This window comes from Oenanthe melanoleuca, chromosome 19 (assembly GCF_029582105.1).
Source record: "Oenanthe melanoleuca isolate GR-GAL-2019-014 chromosome 19, OMel1.0, whole genome shotgun sequence".
Classification (NCBI taxonomy): domain Eukaryota; kingdom Metazoa; phylum Chordata; class Aves; order Passeriformes; family Muscicapidae; genus Oenanthe; species Oenanthe melanoleuca.
In genome coordinates this window covers 6,784,825-6,805,959 of record NC_079352.1, presented here as the reverse complement: position 1 = coordinate 6,805,959, position 21,135 = coordinate 6,784,825, and the positions used below count along the sequence as shown (strand labels likewise).

Below are 21,135 nucleotides of genomic sequence, written 5' to 3'. Positions count from 1 at the left end.
TCAGGGCGGCGGCGGCGCGCGGGGCGATGGCGGCCGATTGCGGCCCGGCGGAGCAGTGGCGCGCGGCGCTGCCGCAGCACGCGCTGTTCGGCCGGCTCCGCGAGCGCGCGCCCGCCGCCCCCGGCCCGCCGCGGCTCCGCGACCTCCTGTGCGGGCTGGGCGCCGACCTGCTGCTCTGGGACGGGCCCGCCGCCGCCCTGCTCAACATCGGCCTGCGCCGCCTCGGCACCGACCCCGCCGCGCTCGGCCGCTACCAGGTGCGGCCCGCGCCCAGCGCCGGCGGGAGCGCGCGCGGGAGGGGGTGAGGGGGTCCTGTGAGGGGATGAGGAGGAGGAGGGGGCCAGGGGTGGGGGAGTTTGGGGTGTGAGGGGTCGTGTGGGGAGGGGCTGAGTGTGAGGGGTGTGAGGAGCTGAGCGGACCGTGAGGGAAGAGGGGAGGGGTGTGATGCGGCCGTGAGGGGATGTGAGGCCGTGAGGGGATATGAGGGGAGGAGGGCCATGGTGGGCACAGCCCTGAGGGGTCTGCTCTCTATTCCTTGAGGGCCCCTGGGCGGTTCATCACCCCTCAGCCCGCCCTGGGGGTGTTTTTCCCCCAGGAACCCACTGCTTCGTGCCGTGGAGCCGAGTTCCGCCTCATTCCGTGCCGTGTAAATCACCATCCAAAATAAAGATGAGCTGTGCTTCCGCGAGTGCTTTGAACGGCTTGTGCTTCCCTGTAGCATTTCTGTTTTCAGACCCTTCTGTGCATAAACCCGCCCCTCTTCGACGTGCACCAGACGCTGCTGAGCCCTGCCCAGCACCATGTGGCTCTCATTGGTACCAAGGGGCTCATGGTGCTGGAGCTGCCCAAGCGCTGGGGCAAGAATTCCGAGTTTGAAGGTGGGAAATCCACGGTGAACTGTAGGTGAGTGAGACCCCAGGTAGTTAATGACATCCTTGTCCTGCCACTCTTCCTCCACAGCCTCTCTTTCTTGGGGTTAGGTAGATACAGAAGACACTGGTGGAAGATACAGGTTGTATTGGGGTTGTGGGGCAGTCATGAATGAAATTATTTCGGCTGCTTGTCAAGTGATTCAAATAAACGACCTTCTAAACCTGTTGCAATTGCTGAAGAGCAAGATGCTATTCTAGTATTCTCTGGCCTTTCACAGAATCATGGAATGGTTTGGGTTGGAAGAGACTATAAAGGCCAGCAAGTTCTAAATCCTGCCATGGACAGGGACTCCAAGCCCTGTCCTACCTGATCTTGGACTTCCAGAGATGGGGCAGCTAAAAGCAGATGTTTGGGGGGAAATAACAGAGGGCTTTAAGTTAAAGCTGCTTCTCCAACTTTCAGAGTAGTACAGATAAAGGCTTTGAAACCTTTCATTGTGTCTCTAGCTCTTCTTGCTCCCAGTTCCCTTTAGAAGTATTGTGTGTGTTTCTGGTCACAGTGCAAGTTTATGCTCTGCATTCCAGCACCATTCCTATTGCGGAACGGTTCTTCACCAGCTCAACATCCCTGACCTTAAAGCACGCAGCCTGGTACCCCTGTGACACCTTGGAGCCCCACATTGTGCTCCTGACATCTGACAACACCATAAGGTAAACCCCATTTATCTGAAGTGCCTTTTTTGTCATATCCAGTCTTAATTTGTCACTTGGTATTTGCATCCTGCCATTTTTACCAGAGTTAGCAATAAAAAAAAACACAGGATGGAAGGAATCTCAGACTGGGAGTGGCTGAAGTTCCTGTGTCAGCAGGGAATGTGCAGCATTCCAGCAGAATGAATGTGGCTGCTCTTTCTTTCCTCCAGGTTTTACAGTCTGAAGGTGCCTCAGACACCCATCAAAGTGATTGTGCTTTCAGACACTGAGGAGGAGACCCTTGCAATCAAAACAGGGTTGGTGTGACTTCTTGTATTTTAAAATGCTTCTGCAAAATAAGCTCAGTATTCTCAGTTGTGTTTTTAACGAATAAGTGACAAATGTGCCTGAAAATCTGATATGAATTATATAGTGCTAGCACTTCCTCACAGCAGAGTACCTACACTTTCCTTTTCCCTCTCCTTCATTTTCTTTGTCTTCTTTCTCGTTCTCTCTTTCTCTCTCTTTCTCTTTTCCCATTTTTCTCTTCTTTTCTCTCTTTCTCTTTTCCTTTCCCTCTCCTCTCCCCCATCCTTCTAAAACAAAGTAGTGACAAACTGTACAGTCAAGTGTTTGTCAGAGTAGCAGTTTGAAAAACACATATTAATTTTAAGACAGGGTTAAGGATGGGTTTTTGAGTGAGGAATGCAGAAAATAGGTTATCTTTTTATTTCCCTCTTGGCCTGGTTGGAAGTGGGAATCTTGCAGCACTGATGTGCCTCACAGGAGTACCAGAACACCTCTTGTATCCTCTGAAGCCGTGGGGGCACTGCAGAACCGATGTGCCATGGGAAGGGTGTCGCTCACCCTGGTGTTGCTGGGGCACTGCTGGATGGGGTTTGGCAGCACATGCCTCAGGACCAGGTGAGCCATGGTGCTGTCAGTCCCTGCTGACCCCAGCTCTCTGCCCTGTGCCAGGAGAGCCTACACAGCGTCCCTGGGCGAGACGGCCGTGGCCTTCGACTTCGGGCCGCAGGTGCCGGTGCCCAAGCACGTCCTGGGCCAGCGCGGCAGCGAGGAGGTGCTGGGCTACCCCCTGTACATCCTCTACGAGAATGGAGAGACCTTCCTCACCTACATCAGCCTGCTCCAGAGGTGGGTCTCACCCTCAGGGCTCACGGGCTGCCCGCAGGTTTGTACTCTGCTGGGGTGAGGGAGTCTCCTCTCAGCTTGGCTGGGACTCTGTGAGGGATGCTGGGCTCATTGCACACTGCTCTGTCTCTGTGGCAGTGCTGATGGATTGGAATCCAAAACCAGTGGGTTGTCCTTTCTCATCCAGACATTATAGGTGCAGCTTCCACTGCTCAGAATGCACTGTGCATTATTTACCATCAGCAATCTGATATGAAGACACAGGGCTGTAAAACGATCAGAGGGTCTAAGGCTGTTCAGTGTATTTTGTGGCCTTCAGTTCAGCACAGGCATCCTTAGCTGTGGATGAGGCATCCTACGAAAAAAAAATATTTGAAGAGCATAGAGGGTTCCCAGGCATGTTCTGCAGTGGAAAGTCAGGATGATTAATGATACAAGAACAAATTCCTTTAGAAAACTGAGAAGATGGTGCAAGACCAACAAGTTAAATCTTGTGTAGTTGAATATAAAAGAGTGTGGTACTTGGGTTAGAAAGAGCACTATGTGCCTCTGCACTGAGCAGATCTGTCTGCAGGCAGTGAGATGGCCTTTAGTCCATCTAAACTTCTGCCCAAAGAAATGCCACAACACAAAATGCTGCTTGTGCAGTGCAAGAAACCAGTTGAGTAATCACTAGCTCGAGCTTTTCATGAGTATGAAAATGTTTCCTTGTGAATTTTTGCAGTGTAGCTTTGGTTGCTTTGAAAGCATAAAATACAATAAAATGAGCTGAGATCTCCAGCATGGAGCTGCAGGTCAGACTTGTAATCTGCAGAGGGGATTTGGAGCTCCAGGCCATTGCTGGCCAGCCCTGGGCAGCACTGTGCTGAGAACCCCCCGTGTGTCCCTTGCAGTGCTGGCAGCCTGGGGAAGCTGCTGGGCCCCCTGCCCATGCACCCAGCAGCCGAGGACAACTACGGCTACGACGCCTGCGCCGTGCTGTGCCTGCCCTGCGTCCCCAACATCCTGGTCATCGCCACCGAGGCGGGCATGCTCTACCACTGCGTGGTGCTCGATGGGGAGGAGGATGATGAGCAGGTGCCTTCTCTTGCTGTGGGGTTCTTTCTGGAGGCATTTCTGTTTCTTTCAGCCAGGTTCCTGGCTGCACAGTGTGCCAAGTGCCAAAGCTGTGTTTTTTTGGAATGAGGCAGTGAGTCTTTCTCCTGTTTCAGCCAGTTCCTGTGGCTCCCTGACACTTATTTAAATCTCAGTCCTGTGTACCCTGACAGTAGATCAGTTTTTGATCAAGTTTACTATGATCTAATTTAAGGAGTATTTTCTAATAAATCCTGGATTTGAGTTAATTTTTTAAGTAATTTTGATCTACATTCCTCAACAGTTAAAACTTGTAACTGTTTCTTGATGCTGTTTATGTTTGCATTCCTATTTAAATGATGTCTCACAGGAGAATTCAATGTTCCTTACAGTCAGAAAAGTCCTGGGACCCAAGATCTGATCTTATTCCTTCCCTGTACGTGTTTGAATGTGTTGAGCTGGAACTTGCACTGAAACTGGCCACAGGAGATGAAGAAGATCCTTTGGAGTCTGACTTCTCTTGCCCAATCAAGCTGCACCAAGGTAGGGCTGTTGTTCAGCTCGTGTCTTTTCATTCCATGCAGTTAGGATCCAGTTATTTGCATGTTCTCATCAGTGTCAGACAAACAGGGGGATTAGAGTAAGGACTTACCTGATGCTCTCAATAAAGCTGTGGAAGGAGCAAGCCTTCCACAAGGGAGGGGCTCCAGTGTTGGCTCAAGGGCAGATTACACATGGTCAGTACTAAATCCTGTCATCTGAGGTTATAAAGTAGAAATTTCTGCATCTGTGCTGACCTGTGACCTGTGTGAGGGAGTGCTGTGGGGAGGGTGATCCTGAGGGAAGGACCAGCTTATCCCATGGAACTGGGGGCAAGACAATGTCTTTGGGTCTTAGGGAACAAGCATCTTGTCAGAATGCTGGTCTGCTAGTTTTAATAATCTGCCACTGAAAACCTATCTGATTGATGCAGATAGGAAGGGTTCAAAACAACTCATCAGTATTTTAGACTCTTAACATATGGAGCTCTGTTTCTGGTGCTAAGATGTTAGAGTTGACTGGACACTAAGTACATACACAGGATCAGTAGTGCAAGTGTGAAGGGTGAGTTTTTGTCAGTTCAGTGTCATCTCTTACATTTTCTACTTCAATTTCAGATCCCAAATGTCCCTCTAGATACCACTGCACACACGAAGCTGGTGTCCACAGTGTGGGCTTGACATGGATCAATAAACTGCACAAATTCCTTGGTTCAGGTGAGTGAGGGAAGTGAGGAACAGATGAACATCTGCCAGTAACAGGCTAGTGGGTGCAGGTACTACAGAATCCCTCACCCTGCCAAGTGCATCTGATGCATCCTGACATGTCTCCTTGTAGATGAGGAAGACAAAGACAGTTTACAAGAGCTGGGGGCAGAACAGAAGTGCTTTGTTGAACATATTCTCTGTACAAAACCACTGCCATGCAGGTAAGAAACCAAACCCTTTCTCAATTGCTTTCAAATCAGGGACTTGCTGTGGAAAATATTTATGCTTTGTCATCTTTTACTGCATTTTTGCTATTAAAGTAATTAAGTAAGGTCAAAAGATTTCAAACAATACAACTGAGCAATTTGTGTATCAGGATTCTTACTGCACAGTTAGGGTAGTATCTTAAATTCTTGTGTTACTGTCTGAAAATCACCTGTCAGACCAGCAGAAATTTTCACTTCCATTTACCTGACCTTGGAGCATTCCCAAAAGAGTGAATGTGCACAACTTCAGGAGCAAAGAACTTTCCTGACTGGGTAATTTTTGTGTTCTTCCCTTCAGGCAGCCTGCTCCAATTAGAGGATTTTGGATCGTTTCTGATGTCCTGGGGCCCACAATGATCTGCATCACCAACACCTATGAGTGCATTACAAGGCCTCTCTTGTACGTGGTTCTCAGTTGAAGTCCGTGACTGCATGGGAAGGACCAAAAAAGGATATTCCTATTTTTCAATTACTCTTTGATTGCTTCACCCCAGGCTTCTGCACCTCTTAGGACATGCAATGAAGTTTTGTTTTCTGAACACTCCCTGGCTGAGCTGTAAAGTGTTACTGTAGTAGTTACCTACTGCTGATAAGATGTTTGTAGGGGATACAGTTAATCAGATCACTTTCAGTGAGTGTTGGGACAAAAAAATATTCTTGATGGTATTGTTGAAGTTTTAGTGGGTTGGATATTCTGAATGGGCTACTGAGGTTATGTGTGCATGAAAGGGGATAAAAGAAGTAGGATTTTAGTTTGTGCTTCCAGTTACTTTCTTTGGAGGTGGTGGTAAAGATACAGAGTGGTGTAAATGTGCATTTGCACAATGAAACAAACTCCTTGAGGAGATGACATGATTTTAAGCTTATTTTTTTGCAGGACACTGTTTAAGATAGGACAGGTACCATCAGCAGAGCCAGTGTTAACCTCAGGTTCTCCTACAGACCTTCTATTTATTTCACTGTTTCCACACAGGTGGGCAGTGACTGGGCACAGTGCTTTGTTGAAAGGTCATGCTGCTGTTACAGTGCCTGCCTGCTTTGTGGAACTTTCTTCTCCTTAAGCCAAAGGATATTTATGATTCCTGCTAGTTTGAGCCATGAGCAAACAGGAGTGGGATGTGAGCTTTACCTGCCCTGCTCGGGCTGCATTTACCACATAACTGAAAGAGCTGCTTTTAGAAGGCCTGCAGTACCACAGGAACTCACAGAGGAGTTCCTCACCTGCAGTACCAGTTAGGCTCTGCTGTGGTTTCAGTGTGAGTGGTCTGACTGTTGTTCTCCCCTGTGATACCCCTGTGTGGTAGAAGCACTGTCCACCCTGCCTCCCCTCCCCTGCTGTGCACCAGGGAGGACAAGGAGCTGGCCGTGTCCCCGCTGCGCATCGTGGCCGACTCGGAGCACTCCTTCGAGAAGCACATCCAGGGCATCCTGCAGCGCGCCTCTGCCAACCCCCTGCACCTCAAGTAAGCAAAACCTCTGCTCCTGGGGCACCTCCAGTGGCAGCACTTGGGAACAGGGGGTGTTGGCCAGCTCCTGATTGAACAGCACACTGCCCTGGGCACAGCAGTGCTGGGACACAGCTCCTGTGTCCCTGTGGGGGTGGAATCCAGTCCAGTGATCACCTGGCTACAGTCTCCTGCTCAAAGCAGGGCTGCCTTCAGCTGATGAGGTTCTCATTGCTTGACCCACTGGGTTTGGGGTATCTTAAGCTACCTTGGGATTTCCTCTTGTAAGAAAAAATATTTCTAGCAAAGAGCTTCTATTGTAATTCCTCACTTTCATAACTCCCCGGAGCCTTTACCATAAGCACTGAAAGTGCTTTAGCCTTTCAAAGGAACATGTTAGTAAGACTGCAAAAATATCAATCTTAAGATCTGCAGATAAGGACGCTGCTCCTCCCCCTGAAGAATGCCTTCAGCTCCTCAGCAGAGCCACCCAGGTGTTCAGAGAGGAATATATACTGAAACAGGACCTGGCAAAAGAGGAAATTCAGCAAAGGTAATGCAAGACTCATAAAAATGTGCTGGCCAATGTCTCTGACACAGCAGCACTAAGCACTGAGCACTCACCCTCCTTTGTGGGTCTAATCCTGGTGAATGAGCAAATGTACTAAATGTAAAACTAATAATGAATACCAGAACTTAAAAGTGAGTTGTCAGGAAAAGCCAGGGGGGGTTTAATAATTGATCTCTGTAGTGGCTCATAGGGGAAAAAAGCAATGGTGAACACACACGCATATAAAATACTTTTCTCGTGGTGGTGTCTGCCTGCCTGGGCCTGTGGGTGGCAGGAAATCTGACCTCAGCACTAATCCTGACAAAGGAAAATTGCCTTAAGTCTCTGCTGCTTCAAACCATAGTCAGTTATTTACACTCTACAGTTAGGACAAAATGGGAGGTTTTTTCCACCACTGCCCCTTTTCCAGTGTCTTTAGTTCTTCCCACTCCCAGCATTTTCTGTGTGGTATAAATCCTGATTCCCCTGGTTGCAAGTGGTTTGATTTTTGTTTGGTCTTCAGAGTGAAGCTGCTGTGGGGACAGAAAAAGAAACAGATGGAGGATCTGAATTACTGTCGAGAGGAGAGGTGAGTAGAACCTGTCTCCTCTGTCAGGAGTGATGCACTGTGGTGGTGGTTTGGACAGGGCCCTGTGTGATCAGGTGACAAGGGAAGGCATTTCCAGCCCCAGTGAAGCCTGTAGGTTTGCTCCCTGCTTCAGCTTCCCTGGGCTGTTCCCACCCCCTGGCTTGTCCTGTGTGTGAGTCTGAAGTAAGGAGCTGTTCCTCCCTTGCTTAAGGAAAAGCCTGCGGGAAATGGCCGAGCGCTTGGCTGACAAGTATGAGGAAGCCAAGGAGAAGCAAGAGGACATCATGAACAGGTGAGTGCACACAGGGCTCTATTTCATATCACACACTGATGTTCAACAGAGTTTGCAGGGTGGTAGAACAGTGGGCAGGAGCTGCTGCACTGGTTTGTTACAAGACTGGGCTTCTAAAATTCCCTGTGCTGGGGCTTGGTGTGATTTGTCTGCCAGCCCAGCCTGAGCCAGCCCCATGCTCAGAAATGCCACCTGAGAGCAGTGGGAGGGAAAGGTGAAGCCCCTGAGACTTGGGAACATGGCCAGAGCACCCGGCTGCAGGTGTTAGAGCAGAGCTGGGTACCAGGGAAGTTAACTCAGACATTTCTTGCTCTCAAAGGATGAAGAAAGTCCTTCGGAGTTTCCACTCCCAGCTTCCTGTTCTGTCTGACACTGAAAAGGATATGAAGAAGGAACTGCAGACAATCCATGACCAGCTGCAGCATCTGAGCAATGCCATCAGACAGGTGAGAGGAGGAACCAGGCTGGGAGGTTATGACAGCTCCTCCCTCAGTGCTGTACTTGTGTTAATTAGCACCACTGTACTAAAGGGGCCCTTGCTGGTAACAGACAAACCTTTGCACACACTGTGAGACCTCAGAGCTTCCCCTTCCTCAGCCTGGCAGGGACATTTCTTCTCTTTGTGGGAAGTGCAAAAGCAGGCAGGTTTGAACCCAGGAAGAACCCATTAACTGCAGAACAACACAGCAGTCTGTAATGAACAAGCTTTGGCTGTGGCAGGCAGGATCAGCAGTGACTGGGGCCTCTCTTTTCTGCTCACCTCCCAGGTGAAGATGAAGAAGGAATACCAACAGAAGCAGATGGAGAAGGGGCGAAGCCCCCGCAAACCCAGCATCAGCCTCAGTGCCTACCAGAGCAAGTGCATCCAGGCTGTCCTGAGAGAGGAGTAAGTGCAGGCTGGGCTCCTGAGGAGCTGAGCCCTGGCAGCCTGGGCAGCTGCCTCAGGTCATTTGGGCCGTGCTGCAGGAGGGCTGGGGCAGAGGGGCTGGAGCACAGGCTGTGCAGCACTCTGTCTACTGTGTGTATGGAAGTGCAGGCTGTAATCCAGCCTGGGATGACAGCCACTGCTCCCACCCCCTGCTTCTAGCAGCTCAGGTGTTTCTGTGCAGGTGACCTGCAGTCTTTTCACTGGGGGTATTTTATCTTGAAGGGGAGAACACATCCGGGAGATGGTGAAACAGATCAACGACATCAGGAGCCACGTGAATTTCTGACGTGTGCCTGGAGAGGGCCCTGCACCCAGAGGCTGGATGGGCTTTACCTGCCATTCCCCCCTGTATATTTACCATTTGTATGTTGAACAATACCTCTTTTCCTTATTATTTTGTAAAGAATTGTGAAATAAAATACTTTTTATATGACTCCTCACACACTGTGGATTTTGTTTTTCTCAGGGGAGGTGTTTTCTATTCAGGGTGTTAGAGGGCAATTCTTGCAGCTCCCTGGGGTTATCCTGGGATAGGCTCCCACCCTTGCTCCCTCAGGGGTTCCCTGGAGCAGAGAGAAAGACCAGAGCAGTGCACACACACACTTCAGCAGCTTTTTTTAATTTGGAACACTTTCTCCATAAAGGACACACCTTCAGTACAGTTAACAAATGGTTACACTGGAATCCTGGAGACAGCAGAATTCTACACCCACAATTGCACAGGACACCAATGGCTTGGCTCACTGGAATGCAGTATTGACTTCCAAACACTTTGCCTTTTGCAAAAGATGGCTCTGGAGTCCTTCTTGCCCTTACAAGGCCAATCCAGTCTCTGCTGTAACAGATGCTAGTGGACAGTAATCATTGTCCTTCCCCCCTGCCCTTGGAAAAGGAGCCACGGTGAAGCTCAGGGGGCAGGAGTGACTGCACTGCTGGAACAGGGGGCACTGCTGGGGAGGGACCGGGTACCAGACATGCTGCAAGAACACTTTGTACAGGTTAGGACTATACAGGTACAGGAATGCAGACAGAACTCCATCCAGGCCCTGTCACCAACAGCTCAGTGTCACAGCTGGGCAGGGGACACTGCCTGAGGCAGGAGAACCCAGCCCGGCCCCAGCCAGGCTCCACAACACCCACAACTGGAAGGAAAACATTTGTTTTCTCATGTTCATGAGCAGTAACACCAGAATCCATCATCCAGTGAGTACACCAAGAGCTCTCCCTACATTTACAGTCTTGTACATTTGCTCTGCAAATTTGGCACACACTGTCTTGCTTTGCTTTTGAAGGCCCCTTTATGTTTGAGTTCAGCAGAAGCTCAGTTGCTGCTGCTGAAGCTTTGCTGTCCTTGCCCAGGAGGGACAGCAGTTTGCAGGGAGCACATCTCCCACCAGGTCAGTGAACAGCCAGGGTTCCAATTCCAAACTCAACCATCACAGCAGTTGGTGAAAAAAGGTGACTCGTGTTCCAATACTAAAATGGTCACAGCTGGTACTGAGACAGGAGCACAGGTGTTCAGGTGAGTGATGGAACTGGGTGGTGAAAGGGAAAACCATGCAAGAACTGCCTGCCCCTCCTCTGCACACCAAAGAAGTTCCTTCAGGGATCTGTGCAGTGCCTGGTTCACAAACAAGGAAAAGCAGACAGTGTACACCCCCCAGGCCTGCAGATCTGTGCTTGGGAGCAGCTCCACTGGCCCTGGGGCTACCAAGGAGCCCAAAGCACTTGCCCCACTCCCTTCCTTCCTGCCAGGCTGCAGCCATGGCCTCACCCTGACACCAGCACACCTGGGGAAAGCTGTGCCCATGAGCCAGAAAAGCACAGCAAGGAAAAGCCACCCAGCCCTGGAGCCCCTGAAACACTCTGAGCCAGCACAGCCAGGGGTGTTCAGAGCAGACAGGGCTGCTGAGAACAGGCCAGACACAGGGACAGGAACAGCCCCTTCCCCTGCTCTCTCACTCTGGGACCATCCAGAAACACAACCAAAAATATTTTACTGTGAAAGACTTCAGGTCTCAGTTCCTCAAGTGCTCAGCTTCTGAAGAGGGTACAGGATGTGGTGCAGTTCAGCCCTACAAGAGGCACCTACAAGTAGTCACCAGTTACAGTAATTAAGCCCATAACCAGTCACACCTTAGTTTTTGCCAAGGGAGGGTGGGAACAGAGAAAAAAGCTTTCCTTTCTGTTCTGCAGCTCCTATTAAAGGCCTGTAGTTTTGTCTCCAAAGTCTACCCAGCCACTGGAAAACTGAATGAAAACATCTGGTCCTGGATTTATGCATCAGGACCTGGCTGCTGTCACCCACAGTTCAGCAAATAGTGAGAAAGGGTAAAAAATCCCTACCCTGGTAATACCAAACAAGACTCAAACCACATTTCAACATCACCTTTATGTGAAAGTGTCATCTCTAGCCATGACAGCTCTGCCATCTGTTAGTCATTACTAAGGTGGGAAAAATTACTTTTGGGTGTCAGGATTATGAAGGGAATTAATTGCTAGGGTGAATAAAATACTTTAATTCTTGTAATGAGTGGCAAGGAATTGAGCTTGTATGATGCTTTTTTGGCTGTTTTTAAGGCATTCCTCTTCAAAACCACTGGTTCTGACTTTATGTCAGTAGCAGGATATACACTGCTAAAAATAGGATCTAAGCACTTAAAATATGTAGTCATGTGCATTGCAGTTTGGAGCATTTTCTGTCACTTTTGAAGGTGATGAAGAAAAGCAGATCTCTGGCCAAGTATGTGAAGAAAAAACAGCAAGGAATGGAGGAAAAACTACCAAGTTTTGGACAGTGGGATCTGCTCCTTCAGCCTCCTTTGAACTGAGCTGTAAAGTTCACAAATTTGGTTTGTACCACCAGGATCATCAACACCTGCAACAGTTCAGGAATCCATCCAGCTGCAGGAGGAACTCCAGCAGTGCAGGAGGAGGAGGAGGAATGCTCATGTTACCTCTGGGCATTTACAGAACAAGAAACCCAAACCTGCCAGCTGAGTGAGCACAAGAATTTCCTGCCTCTGCAGCCACATTAGTCAGTGTCATTGAACTGTCTGGGAGCAGAACCAGGGCACAGCACAGGAGCCACCTCTGAGCAGTGCCAGGACACCAAAGGGCTGCACTGCCCCTCCAGCACAATCCTGCAGCTCCTGCACGAGGCTGGCCCTGCAGAGGGGTCAGGAACAGCTCCACACCTTCCCCAGAGCTCCTGCCTTCACCCTGTGCCACCCCCAGACAGAGCACACCTGCACCTGCTCAGACATGCACACCGTTTTTACAGCTTTTTTCTGTTTGGGTTTTTTGTTTGTTTGCTTGGTTTTTTTTTTGTTTTTTTCCACAGAGAAGGGATTCCAGGCACTGCTCAGCTTTAGGAGTGAGAAACAACTGGTTGTAGCTCCATATTCTAAATTACATTTTGAAAAGATATTACAAAACAGTGCATTTCTTGTGCTTTTCTTTCAGTATCTGAATTCAACAGAAAAATGGCAAGGAGTTAAAATTCTCAGTACAGTATTCTTTTTCTTTTGGATTAGCATTTATCTGTTCAGGAGATACACAGCTCACTCATATCCACATTTCAGCAGCATTCAGATTCTTCACAGAGCCAATGGTTTTTAAAAAAAAAGTACTGAGTTATGAAATAAGATCAATATCCAGTGTCCTGCTAATAAAGTCATATTTTAATATAAAATATTCATACAGCATACTCTACACCTCATTCTCTCTGCTAGCTGAATACTGTTACTGACTATTCAAACAGAAAAACTTCAACCACTTTGCTCTTCAACGTTTTGGAGGGACAATACAGTTTCCAGCAGCTACTTTGATCACAGTAGTGGGGGAAAGGACAGAGGGAAAGACAGGGGTACATGTTCCAAAACTCTAGATTAGGTTACCAAGTTGGCTGAAAGAGGGAAGTTTTTCAGAATGTAAGGACTGATCCCACTCAGTGGAACACGAAACACTGCACTCATTAGTGTTTCCATTAGAAAGTTCTCCTTCCTACTCTACAAGTCACCCTTGTGCTCTCCTCCTGCCCAGCACGAAACCTTTTTCCCCTCTAGAAACAAAACTTAAGTCATTGCTCCCCTCTGCTGCCCTCTGCTCTCTCGGTTAGAGTTAAATAATAATTAATGTTGCTAGAAAGATGAGTTAAAAACCCCAGTGCAGCCTCGGAGCCAGCAGGGTGTCATGTTTCAGGGAGCTGGTTAATGTCCGTCAGTTTTGTGTCGTTCAGGATTGCACGGATCCTCTCCAGGGAATCTGCCTGCCGGATCCTCTCCAGCTGCACCTGCAGGAGCAAACAGCACTGCCATCAGCAATGGCATCAGAGCCAGCCCAGAGCAGCCCACAGGGACCCAGCCTCACCAGCAATGCAAGGGGTGAAGGAGCACAAGCTAAATTTGGAAGGACGGAATTTACAATAAACCCCCAATTTCTGGGGGGCTCCAGCCATCACCAGCACTCTGTGTTTTGTCTCGTGTCCAGCCACTGTCACTGTGCTGGAAAAGTGGAGATGTGCAAAGCAAACCTCCCCCAAAAGAATGTAAAGGAGCAGCCCAACACACTTGGAGCCCCTCAAGATCACAGCCAAAATGCTCTTGGAGCAAACATCCCATTTCCAAGCTCACTCCTTGGTTGGCTGGTATCCACTTGAAGCTATTTCTTAAGAAAGGGCTCAGCAGAACTGTGGTGAAATCAATGCAGAGAGAGCACAACTGATTTCTCTCTCATACTCAAACTTTCACATTCTTTGCAATAGGATCTGGCCTTTCAGTGATAAATCCCCAACCAGCATTTAATTGCTTTTTAGCCCTTCCTCTGAACTGCTGATAACTAATTTGGCCAGTGGGCCCCTCACACAAAGGGAACCTGCCCAGGCTCTCTCTGACAAGGCCAGGGAAGGGAATAACCCTGCCAAGAAACCACAGTCTTCCTCTGATGGTCACCTCACACTGTGTAGAGTACACATGGATCAAACCCCTGCTTCAACTGGATCTGCAATAACTGCTCAGGGCAGAAACACAAAACACAGAGCTACAGTTCTTACTGAGCTCATACTGATACTAAACTAGCTGCAGGTCGTGGCAGAGTCCACCACACATCTTCAAAGTGGTGGCTGTTTGCTCTAAGAACTGCATAAACCAGTGCCTGCAGGACTCTCAAACACAAAGTGAGGATGGGGACAAAGAAGCAGCAGCTTCCCTAGGCAGGACAACTCAATAGTCTCCTTTGTCCTACCAACTCCTGCAGACACAGAGAGAGGACAGACTTCTACTGTCCACCCAGCTAAACTGTGTCTAGTAAACAAACCTCCCACAGTCTGGTGTTAATTTTCCAAGTAAACCTGAATGTCTGACTCAGAAAATGTGTAGTTTGAATTCTGCTGGATGCCATTGAGGGCCTGGCCAAGGACTCCAGGAAGATGGGGGTGAAATTCAGCACCTCCTCTGCTGGAAAGCAAGTTGGAGCAAAGTTGGAACAAACGGGGTGTAGACTCTGGAAACACAGAGCCTGAAGGTGAGCCCAGTCCTGCCTGGCTTCCCCAGGACAGTGACAGTCCCTGTGCACACACAAACTGCAGCAGAGAACAGCCTGACAAACCAGGACCAGCCCCAGAGACACCCCTGACAAAATTCCTCCCCTCAGCCACCTCTTGGCATCTCACATCAACCAGGGTCCACTTGGTGGAGGAAATACAAGGATAACAACAGAGACAAGAGCAAGGACAAGACTTTTAGAAAGTATAAACAGAAAGCAGCAACTGTAACAAAGAACCATTTCATATATTCAGATCAAGCAGTACCAGTTCCTTACTTTGTCCTCAAATATTTGTATGTGAATTATTTGCTATGAAAATACCAGGAGCATCAAGAGATGGACAAGGGAAAATATAGGTCTGGAAGAGCCATCATCTTTGGTTCTGTACAGATTCTTTTAGTAAAATAACTGAAAATTGGCTGGAACCAAGTAATCAGAATAGAATCCCAATAGCTTTAATAATAATGTCATAGTAGGAATACCTGATCAGTTTATTACACTAACAAATTCTAAAACAGATCATAAATACCAACAGAAGACAATTTACAGCTGCTATTTCTTATTTTACACAGGTCTGGAGAAATAATGAAACTAAAGTAGCCCTAACACATTGACTGGAATCTCTTACCTGAAGTGTCTGAGAAAGCTTTACAAAGTCTCTCTGCACTTGCTCACTGACATCTAATTCAGTCTGCAACCTCTGAGCTTTGTTCTTCTCTTCAAACACCAGCTGCTCAAGGTTGGCCTGAGGAGGAAAAGGTTCTTTATGCTTGAACTGAATAAAAATCAGCAGCTTGTATAAACTGATTAAAGTGAGATACCAGAGGAGAGCAGCACAGTATTCACAGGGCCTTGGCAACAAACTAAATCACACTGAAGTCTTTCCACACCTCAGTTTTCCAAAGTGCAAAATCAGGGGCTAATACCCATTAACAGGACCAACAGACTGGTTAAAGCATGAAAAACCCAAAGTCCTTTAACAGCACCATGAGCAGGGATCTCAAAACACAAAGGCAGAGTTCTGAGTTTTAGTGAAGAAAGCTCATGGTAAGGGCAGTAATTTGCTGCAGGCAGTAAAACTGCCTTGCTGTCCTGAGCTTGAGTCAGAGAAGTGTTGGGGGAAAGGGCACAAAAAACCAAAACCTCAACAAGAGAGGCAGAGACTGAGTGCTGTGATTAATTCACCTGAGTGCTGAAGGAGAGCTACAACAACCACAAAAAACCCTTTCTTCAAAAGCATCAGAGCTTGAACCCAAGGTTTGGTTATGAGGACACTCCAGAGGCAGGAATGTTCCTGAGCCTTCACTTGGCAGGACAACCCCAGGGATTCACACCCACCACCTGAGAAATCCCAGTGAAAACAGGGTGAGGATCTAAACCACATCCAGAGGACATTACTGCCCTGCCAGCTTCTTACCAACATTCAAAAGCTTCTTTTTCTCATTCTTAGGTAGTGCCCCATTCTCTGACAGCTGCTCATCACAAAAGATGCAGATACACTTCACATCCAGACATCATAGCTACCTTTGCTGCAGTCTCCTTCTTCAGCTGCTCTTCTAGAGTGTTCTTTGCCTCCTGCAGACTCTCCAGCTGCTGCAGGTTTTCCTGTGAAGAGCTTTCCAACTGCACAACAATAATAATAATAATAATTAAAAAAATAACTAAACTTCCTAACATTTCCATCACCCACAGTCCCTCCATAAGGAAGTCTTAAGTATCTTTCTGGGACTCAAACATGCTTAAATAATCTCTTCTGGGGCAGAGAAAACACTTGAATAGCATCACTTTCTTTCCATTTATTTACTTTTAGAACTACAGAGAAACGTCCAAACCTGACATTTAGGTCAGTGTTTGGTAGTCTAGAATTAGTTAGGAATTGGTTAATCCAATATTACAGATTAATAAAACAGATCAAACACCTTTTAAGGAACAGAACTATGAACATGTCTTACTCCTACACTGGTACCAATACAGGAAAGAGAAAAAAATCCTCTATTAAAAAAGCCCACACCACCAAACCCAAAAATCCCACAGTGGAAGGGCTACTTACCTGTTCCTTTTCCACTTTTATTCTTTCCAATTCAGCTTTTAAACTGGGAATGGAAGCTGAAAAACAAGAATATTACAACTTAAATGCAAGAAACACAGGAAAGTGTTCATACCCTGTTTACTTCTGTTAATATTTAAAGGAGAATTAAGCTCATGTTACATCAAAGGGACCTCAAAAGCAAACAAATAATTCTACTTTTGTTTTCAGCTGCACAGCTTTGGTGTATCTGCTTTCAAAAGTGAACAGTACTTAAAATTCAGGTAAGTCTACTACAAAATCAAGTCTTTGTGCATTTTATTAATTTCTTATATTCCTATTTTCAGACTGTTTCACCCCTGCTCACCTATTTCCTCTTTGCAATTCTCTATTTCCAGCTGTAGAGTTTCTTCTATATTTTCTTTCAGGTATTGTTCAGCTTGGATCTGTTCTTTCAAGAAGAGGATCTCTGCCTTCAGCTTCTCCTCGAGGTGATCTGCTGCTGTCCTCACACTGATGATGTCCTCCCTGTACTTGAGGATCAGCTCACGGAGCTCCTGCACCAAGGATGAGCAGAAATGTGAATTTGCTGTGCCACAGCCCAGCACTGGGGGGTCTGACAAAGCTGCGCTGCCCCAGGTGTGCTGTCCTGAATCCCAGACCCTGCTTCCAGCTAGGAATTCCAGTCACAGTCTGCCTGGCCACAGGAAATGAGAACATGGCATGAGTGACATCCTCAGGGGTTTGTGATGTTCCCCTGCCCTTCAGCCCCACCACATCTAGGTGGAAAGGAGGGGAGTGGTATGGAAGAGATGATAAGGCTTATCATTATTCAAGGCTTTGGATTATTGCTGGTCTTAACTGGACAGAAGTGACTGACTTCACTTGAATTACTGAATCAATAGTGGGGCCCTGCTGCCTGACACTCGTGTGCTCAGCTGGAACATGCAGCTTGAACTGGGCCAAACCCACACTGCACTGACCCCAGAGCAGCTGGCAGCCCACAGGGAACTGGTTTTACAATCCATCCATGCCCTGAAGCAGCCATGGCACAGGGGGATCACACCTCTGGCTTTGTCCATCACAGGCTCACAGGGTGAAAATCCCAATTACTGTTCTTTATACTATTTGAGACAATTTTTTGACAATGAATAATATTCCAGTAAGATCAAGTCACAAGCACTGTTGGTGCTAATGATTTAAAACTGTTTTACCTCTGCTGCTTCTGGTAGAATGAAATCTTCAGCCTGCTGTAAGGACACATGCAAGCTGTGTTTTCCTTGAAGGCTTTCATTATCTTTTTGAAGTCTCACCAGCTCCTCTGATACCTGCTCCCTTGACTGTGTCAGGACAGCCTACAATGCAAAGAAAAGCATAAATTCCCACTCAGGGTCATGCTCAGATCTCTTCTGCCCCATTTACTACCACTACTTTCAGAAGTCTGGTGAATTGATATTCTTTGTAAAGAAGGGGAATAAAATGATGCTGTGGATCAACACAACCAGCTCCCTCTTGCCTGGCCTATGTACCAGAAATGGAGGTAAGGTCAACTTTAAGTGTCCAGGCAGAGAGGAGGAAGCAAGTGATAAATACAGCTTTGTTCAGTCTCTACTTTCCTCCTGTGTTTATCCATGAGCTGGCTGTGCTCATGGAGGGGAAGGAGAGTGGGGAATCACAGGGGCTTTCAGGAGCTGGCAGGGATGTTTAACACCACCCCAGCACTCAGCTGTAAGGGCAGGTTATCCAAAAACCTGAAACATTCACCCTGAAACTTTCCATGGTGAGTGTCTGCCTCCCACTGTCCTCCCAGGAGAGCATCAGAACAGCTGATCCCATGGCAAGAAAAAGGATGGAGAGGACATGGCTTTGCTTGCATTACAAAAGAAAAAAACCCAGAGCAGTTTTCCAAGAGGAGTGGAAATGGGGAACCAGGGACTTGAGCTGTGTTACAGGGGGGCAGCAGGAGCAGCAGACTCAGATCAACACATTTTCTGAATCTCCTGCACATCCACCAGATGTGTTCTCATGCAGAGAATCTCTGCCAGCAATGTCCTGATGTGCTACACACACCCCAGACCCCAAAAATGCAATACTGGGGTCCATGAGGATGAATTCTCTTGGCCCCCTACAAATGCTGTGCCAAGGAGGAAAGAAGCAACTTGATTCTGATATAGAAAGGAATGAATTGCCCTGAGGAAGTCAAACTTAGGTTTAGTTCTAGAACATGAGGTCCTCTTCCTATTCTCTGGTTTAATTCTAACAAGATGCTCAAAAACAGTTTTAAAGAATTAAGTACCCATCTCCCCCTGGGTTTTAGGGCTGATATTTTAAGTCTGACCTGCAACAACACTGATCATCCATCTCTAAAGCCCAAGAAAATATTAACTAATGATGGCACTTGTGATGAATGCTAAAAAAGAGTCTTGAGAAAATCTACTGTCTTCAGATTTGAGGTGAAGTTTAGATACATGGAATTAGATGTTGAATAAGGAGAAAAGAAGCTGTGACCTGCATGCTCCTGGATGTGCATGAACACAGGCAGCAGCACAGAATGACACAAACTGCTCCAGCTGCAGCACCTGCCATCAGAGCCCACTGGACAAGGCCCTTGGCAAGTGAAGATGCTCAGCCCTCTGCAGCCAGCCCTGGCTGGGCAGACAAAGCCTCTTACAGAATTGAGCTCCCAGGGTCAGACAAGCAGGGCTGCTCATCAGCTCTGCAATTAACCTGCCTTACCATTTGCTCCTGGACACTTCTCTTGGCTTGCAGAAATGCCTGCTGCAGCTCACTGAGGAAATTCTCTGACTTCTGACACTTGGCCATGAGCAAGGAGATCTTAAAGAAAGAAAACACAGACAGACTTGTAAGAAATATAGCATGGAACAGATTCTGGAAAATAAATAAATTCTCTTGCCTGTTATCATTACCAATAGGTACTTGGAAATTTCAAACTAAACCACAGAATTTTATGTTAATTCTTCACTCAGTAAAGCAGGAAAGCAGCTCCAGGCAGTAAGGACAGATTCTGTGTTCCTTCACCAACAATATTTTTATGTTCTATTTACCAAACTCTGAATCAACAGTTAATTCTAGTAAAATTTACATGTAACCTGCTTCAGAGTCACTGAAAGGGAACTGAAGGGTTTTTATCTAAGTTTTAACCATTTTTTGAATTTTCATACCTTTCTCTGAAAGCACTCACCTCCAAAAACTTAACAAATCATTCCATAACAACACATGTAAGATTAATCACTACTTAATTAACAGCACCCTGGTACAGCCAGAAGAACATACAAACATATTCCTGTTGTCTAAGCTGGACCTTGTCTAATGACTGTTTCTTTAGTAAGAAAAAATACTGGGTGGGATGGAAGAAAGAAAGTCCCAGCCCAAGTGAAGTAAATTCAGTGTCCTGTACACAGCATGTGCCTACTTTTGTAAGCTTTAATAGGCCAAAAATTACGACTTTTTTTCTTCTTTTTATTTTTAACTATGACTACCAGCCATTATATTTGGCTTCATTGTTCCAGAAGAATCAGGTACACATCTCAGACTGAAGGATCTTTCCAGTGGGCTGTTATTTTAAAGGAGTTCAGTGTCTGTTCTGGCCCTGCTAATGCCTGCTCAGCTCCTCATTACTGCATTCTTCACCACAAGTGCATCACTGGGTGTCAAGCACTGGTAAGAGCAGGTGGTGGAACAGAGCCACTCTTCCAGCACCAAGGCCCAGAGCACAGGGCTCCCTTTGCATCCCTGGGTCATTTCAGACACAGGTCACTCCAAAACTCAAATACTACTCAAACTCCTACTGCTACTCTGTAATGGATTTCACTATTAGAGATGATATTTTTAGGCCAAAGTTGGATAACATAATATTAGGGATGCAATAGATTTATCTAGAAACTGTGGCAGAGTCATATAGAGCATAACTAATCCTGGAAATTCTTATTTGTGTTGCCTCTGCAGCCAGTAGCCCATCCATATCTAACAAAACCCAAATTCTTGTTATATACTTTTGAAGAACATTTCATCATTCCTGGATCTCAATTACCAAATCCTTGTACCTGATTAGAGGAGTCTTCAGCACTTTGTTTCATGTAATCCTCCAATTCCTGTTTATCTTTCATTGTCTTTTCCAGCTGGTCATTAGCCTGCCTCAGCATCACCTGCAGCTTTTTCACCTGTGTTGTCACAACAAAATTAATTCATTTCCCATTCTCTTGGGGAGCATTTATTTCCTGAATCCCTTCACTCCTCAAACCACAACATAAAATCCCTCAAAAATCCTATGCAATCCAGAAGTCCCTTTGCTGTTGAAACAGCCTCCAGCACAGATTATCCCTCTAAGGAAACATGGGACATCAAACTGCACTGGACCATGGCCATGTAATGATTTCAATCACTTATTTCAAAGCAGAATGTGACTCATGCCTTCCACACCCATCTGAAAATTGTTC

General features: G+C 47.0%; 2 protein-coding genes across 4 annotated transcripts in view; one reads left to right on the top strand and one right to left on the bottom strand.

Moving 5' to 3' along the window:
* Positions 1 to 2: 2 nt before the first annotated feature.
* Positions 3 to 9,548, top strand: NUP88 (nucleoporin 88). Of its 2 annotated transcripts, none has more exons than XM_056506999.1 (17): positions 3 to 257; positions 734 to 903; positions 1,458 to 1,583; positions 1,796 to 1,882; positions 2,544 to 2,720; positions 3,611 to 3,794; positions 4,184 to 4,334; positions 4,949 to 5,047; positions 5,169 to 5,259; positions 5,603 to 5,704; positions 6,609 to 6,767; positions 7,177 to 7,302; positions 7,823 to 7,888; positions 8,100 to 8,180; positions 8,500 to 8,626; positions 8,948 to 9,066; positions 9,331 to 9,548. In XM_056506999.1, the coding sequence occupies exons 1-17, from the start codon at positions 27 to 29 to the stop codon at positions 9,392 to 9,394; spliced, it is 2,160 nt and encodes a 719-aa protein (XP_056362974.1). In that variant the 5' UTR covers positions 3 to 26; the 3' UTR covers positions 9,395 to 9,548. The 2 variants fall into 2 exon arrangements, with proteins under 2 accessions (XP_056362974.1, XP_056362976.1); XM_056507001.1 differs by having other exon boundaries at positions 9 to 257; positions 6,651 to 6,767.
* A 163-nt stretch (positions 9,549 to 9,711) lies between these two features.
* The window catches only part of RABEP1 (rabaptin, RAB GTPase binding effector protein 1), a 46,580-nt gene continuing 35,156 nt past the window's right edge, over positions 9,712 to 21,135 (bottom strand). For both annotated transcript variants that reach the window (XM_056506996.1, XM_056506997.1), the window contains exons 11-18: positions 20,743 to 20,859; positions 19,415 to 19,513; positions 17,893 to 18,033; positions 17,046 to 17,235; positions 16,703 to 16,758; positions 16,177 to 16,275; positions 15,281 to 15,397; positions 9,712 to 13,402 (exon numbers count right to left, since the gene is read on the bottom strand). In XM_056506996.1, the coding sequence (XP_056362971.1) occupies positions 13,301 to 13,402; positions 15,281 to 15,397; positions 16,177 to 16,275; positions 16,703 to 16,758; positions 17,046 to 17,235; positions 17,893 to 18,033; positions 19,415 to 19,513; positions 20,743 to 20,859 (921 nt within the window). In that variant the 3' untranslated portion in view covers positions 9,712 to 13,300. The remainder of the gene's footprint in view (positions 13,403 to 15,280; positions 15,398 to 16,176; positions 16,276 to 16,702; positions 16,759 to 17,045; positions 17,236 to 17,892; positions 18,034 to 19,414; positions 19,514 to 20,742; positions 20,860 to 21,135) is intronic.

What these genes read in the sequence shown, in the direction of transcription:
- NUP88 (XM_056506999.1), top strand. Translation starts at nt 27, where the DNA reads ATGGCGGCCGATTGCGGCCCGGCGGAGCAGTGGCGCGCGGCGCTGCCG. An exon ending in AAATCCACGGTGAACTGTAG is followed by an intron (nt 904 to 1,457) that starts GTGAGTGAGACC and finishes TCTGCATTCCAG; the next exon opens with CACCATTCCTATTGCGGAAC. An exon ending in ACAAAACCACTGCCATGCAG is followed by an intron (nt 5,260 to 5,602) that starts GTAAGAAACCAA and finishes TCTTCCCTTCAG; the next exon opens with GCAGCCTGCTCCAATTAGAG.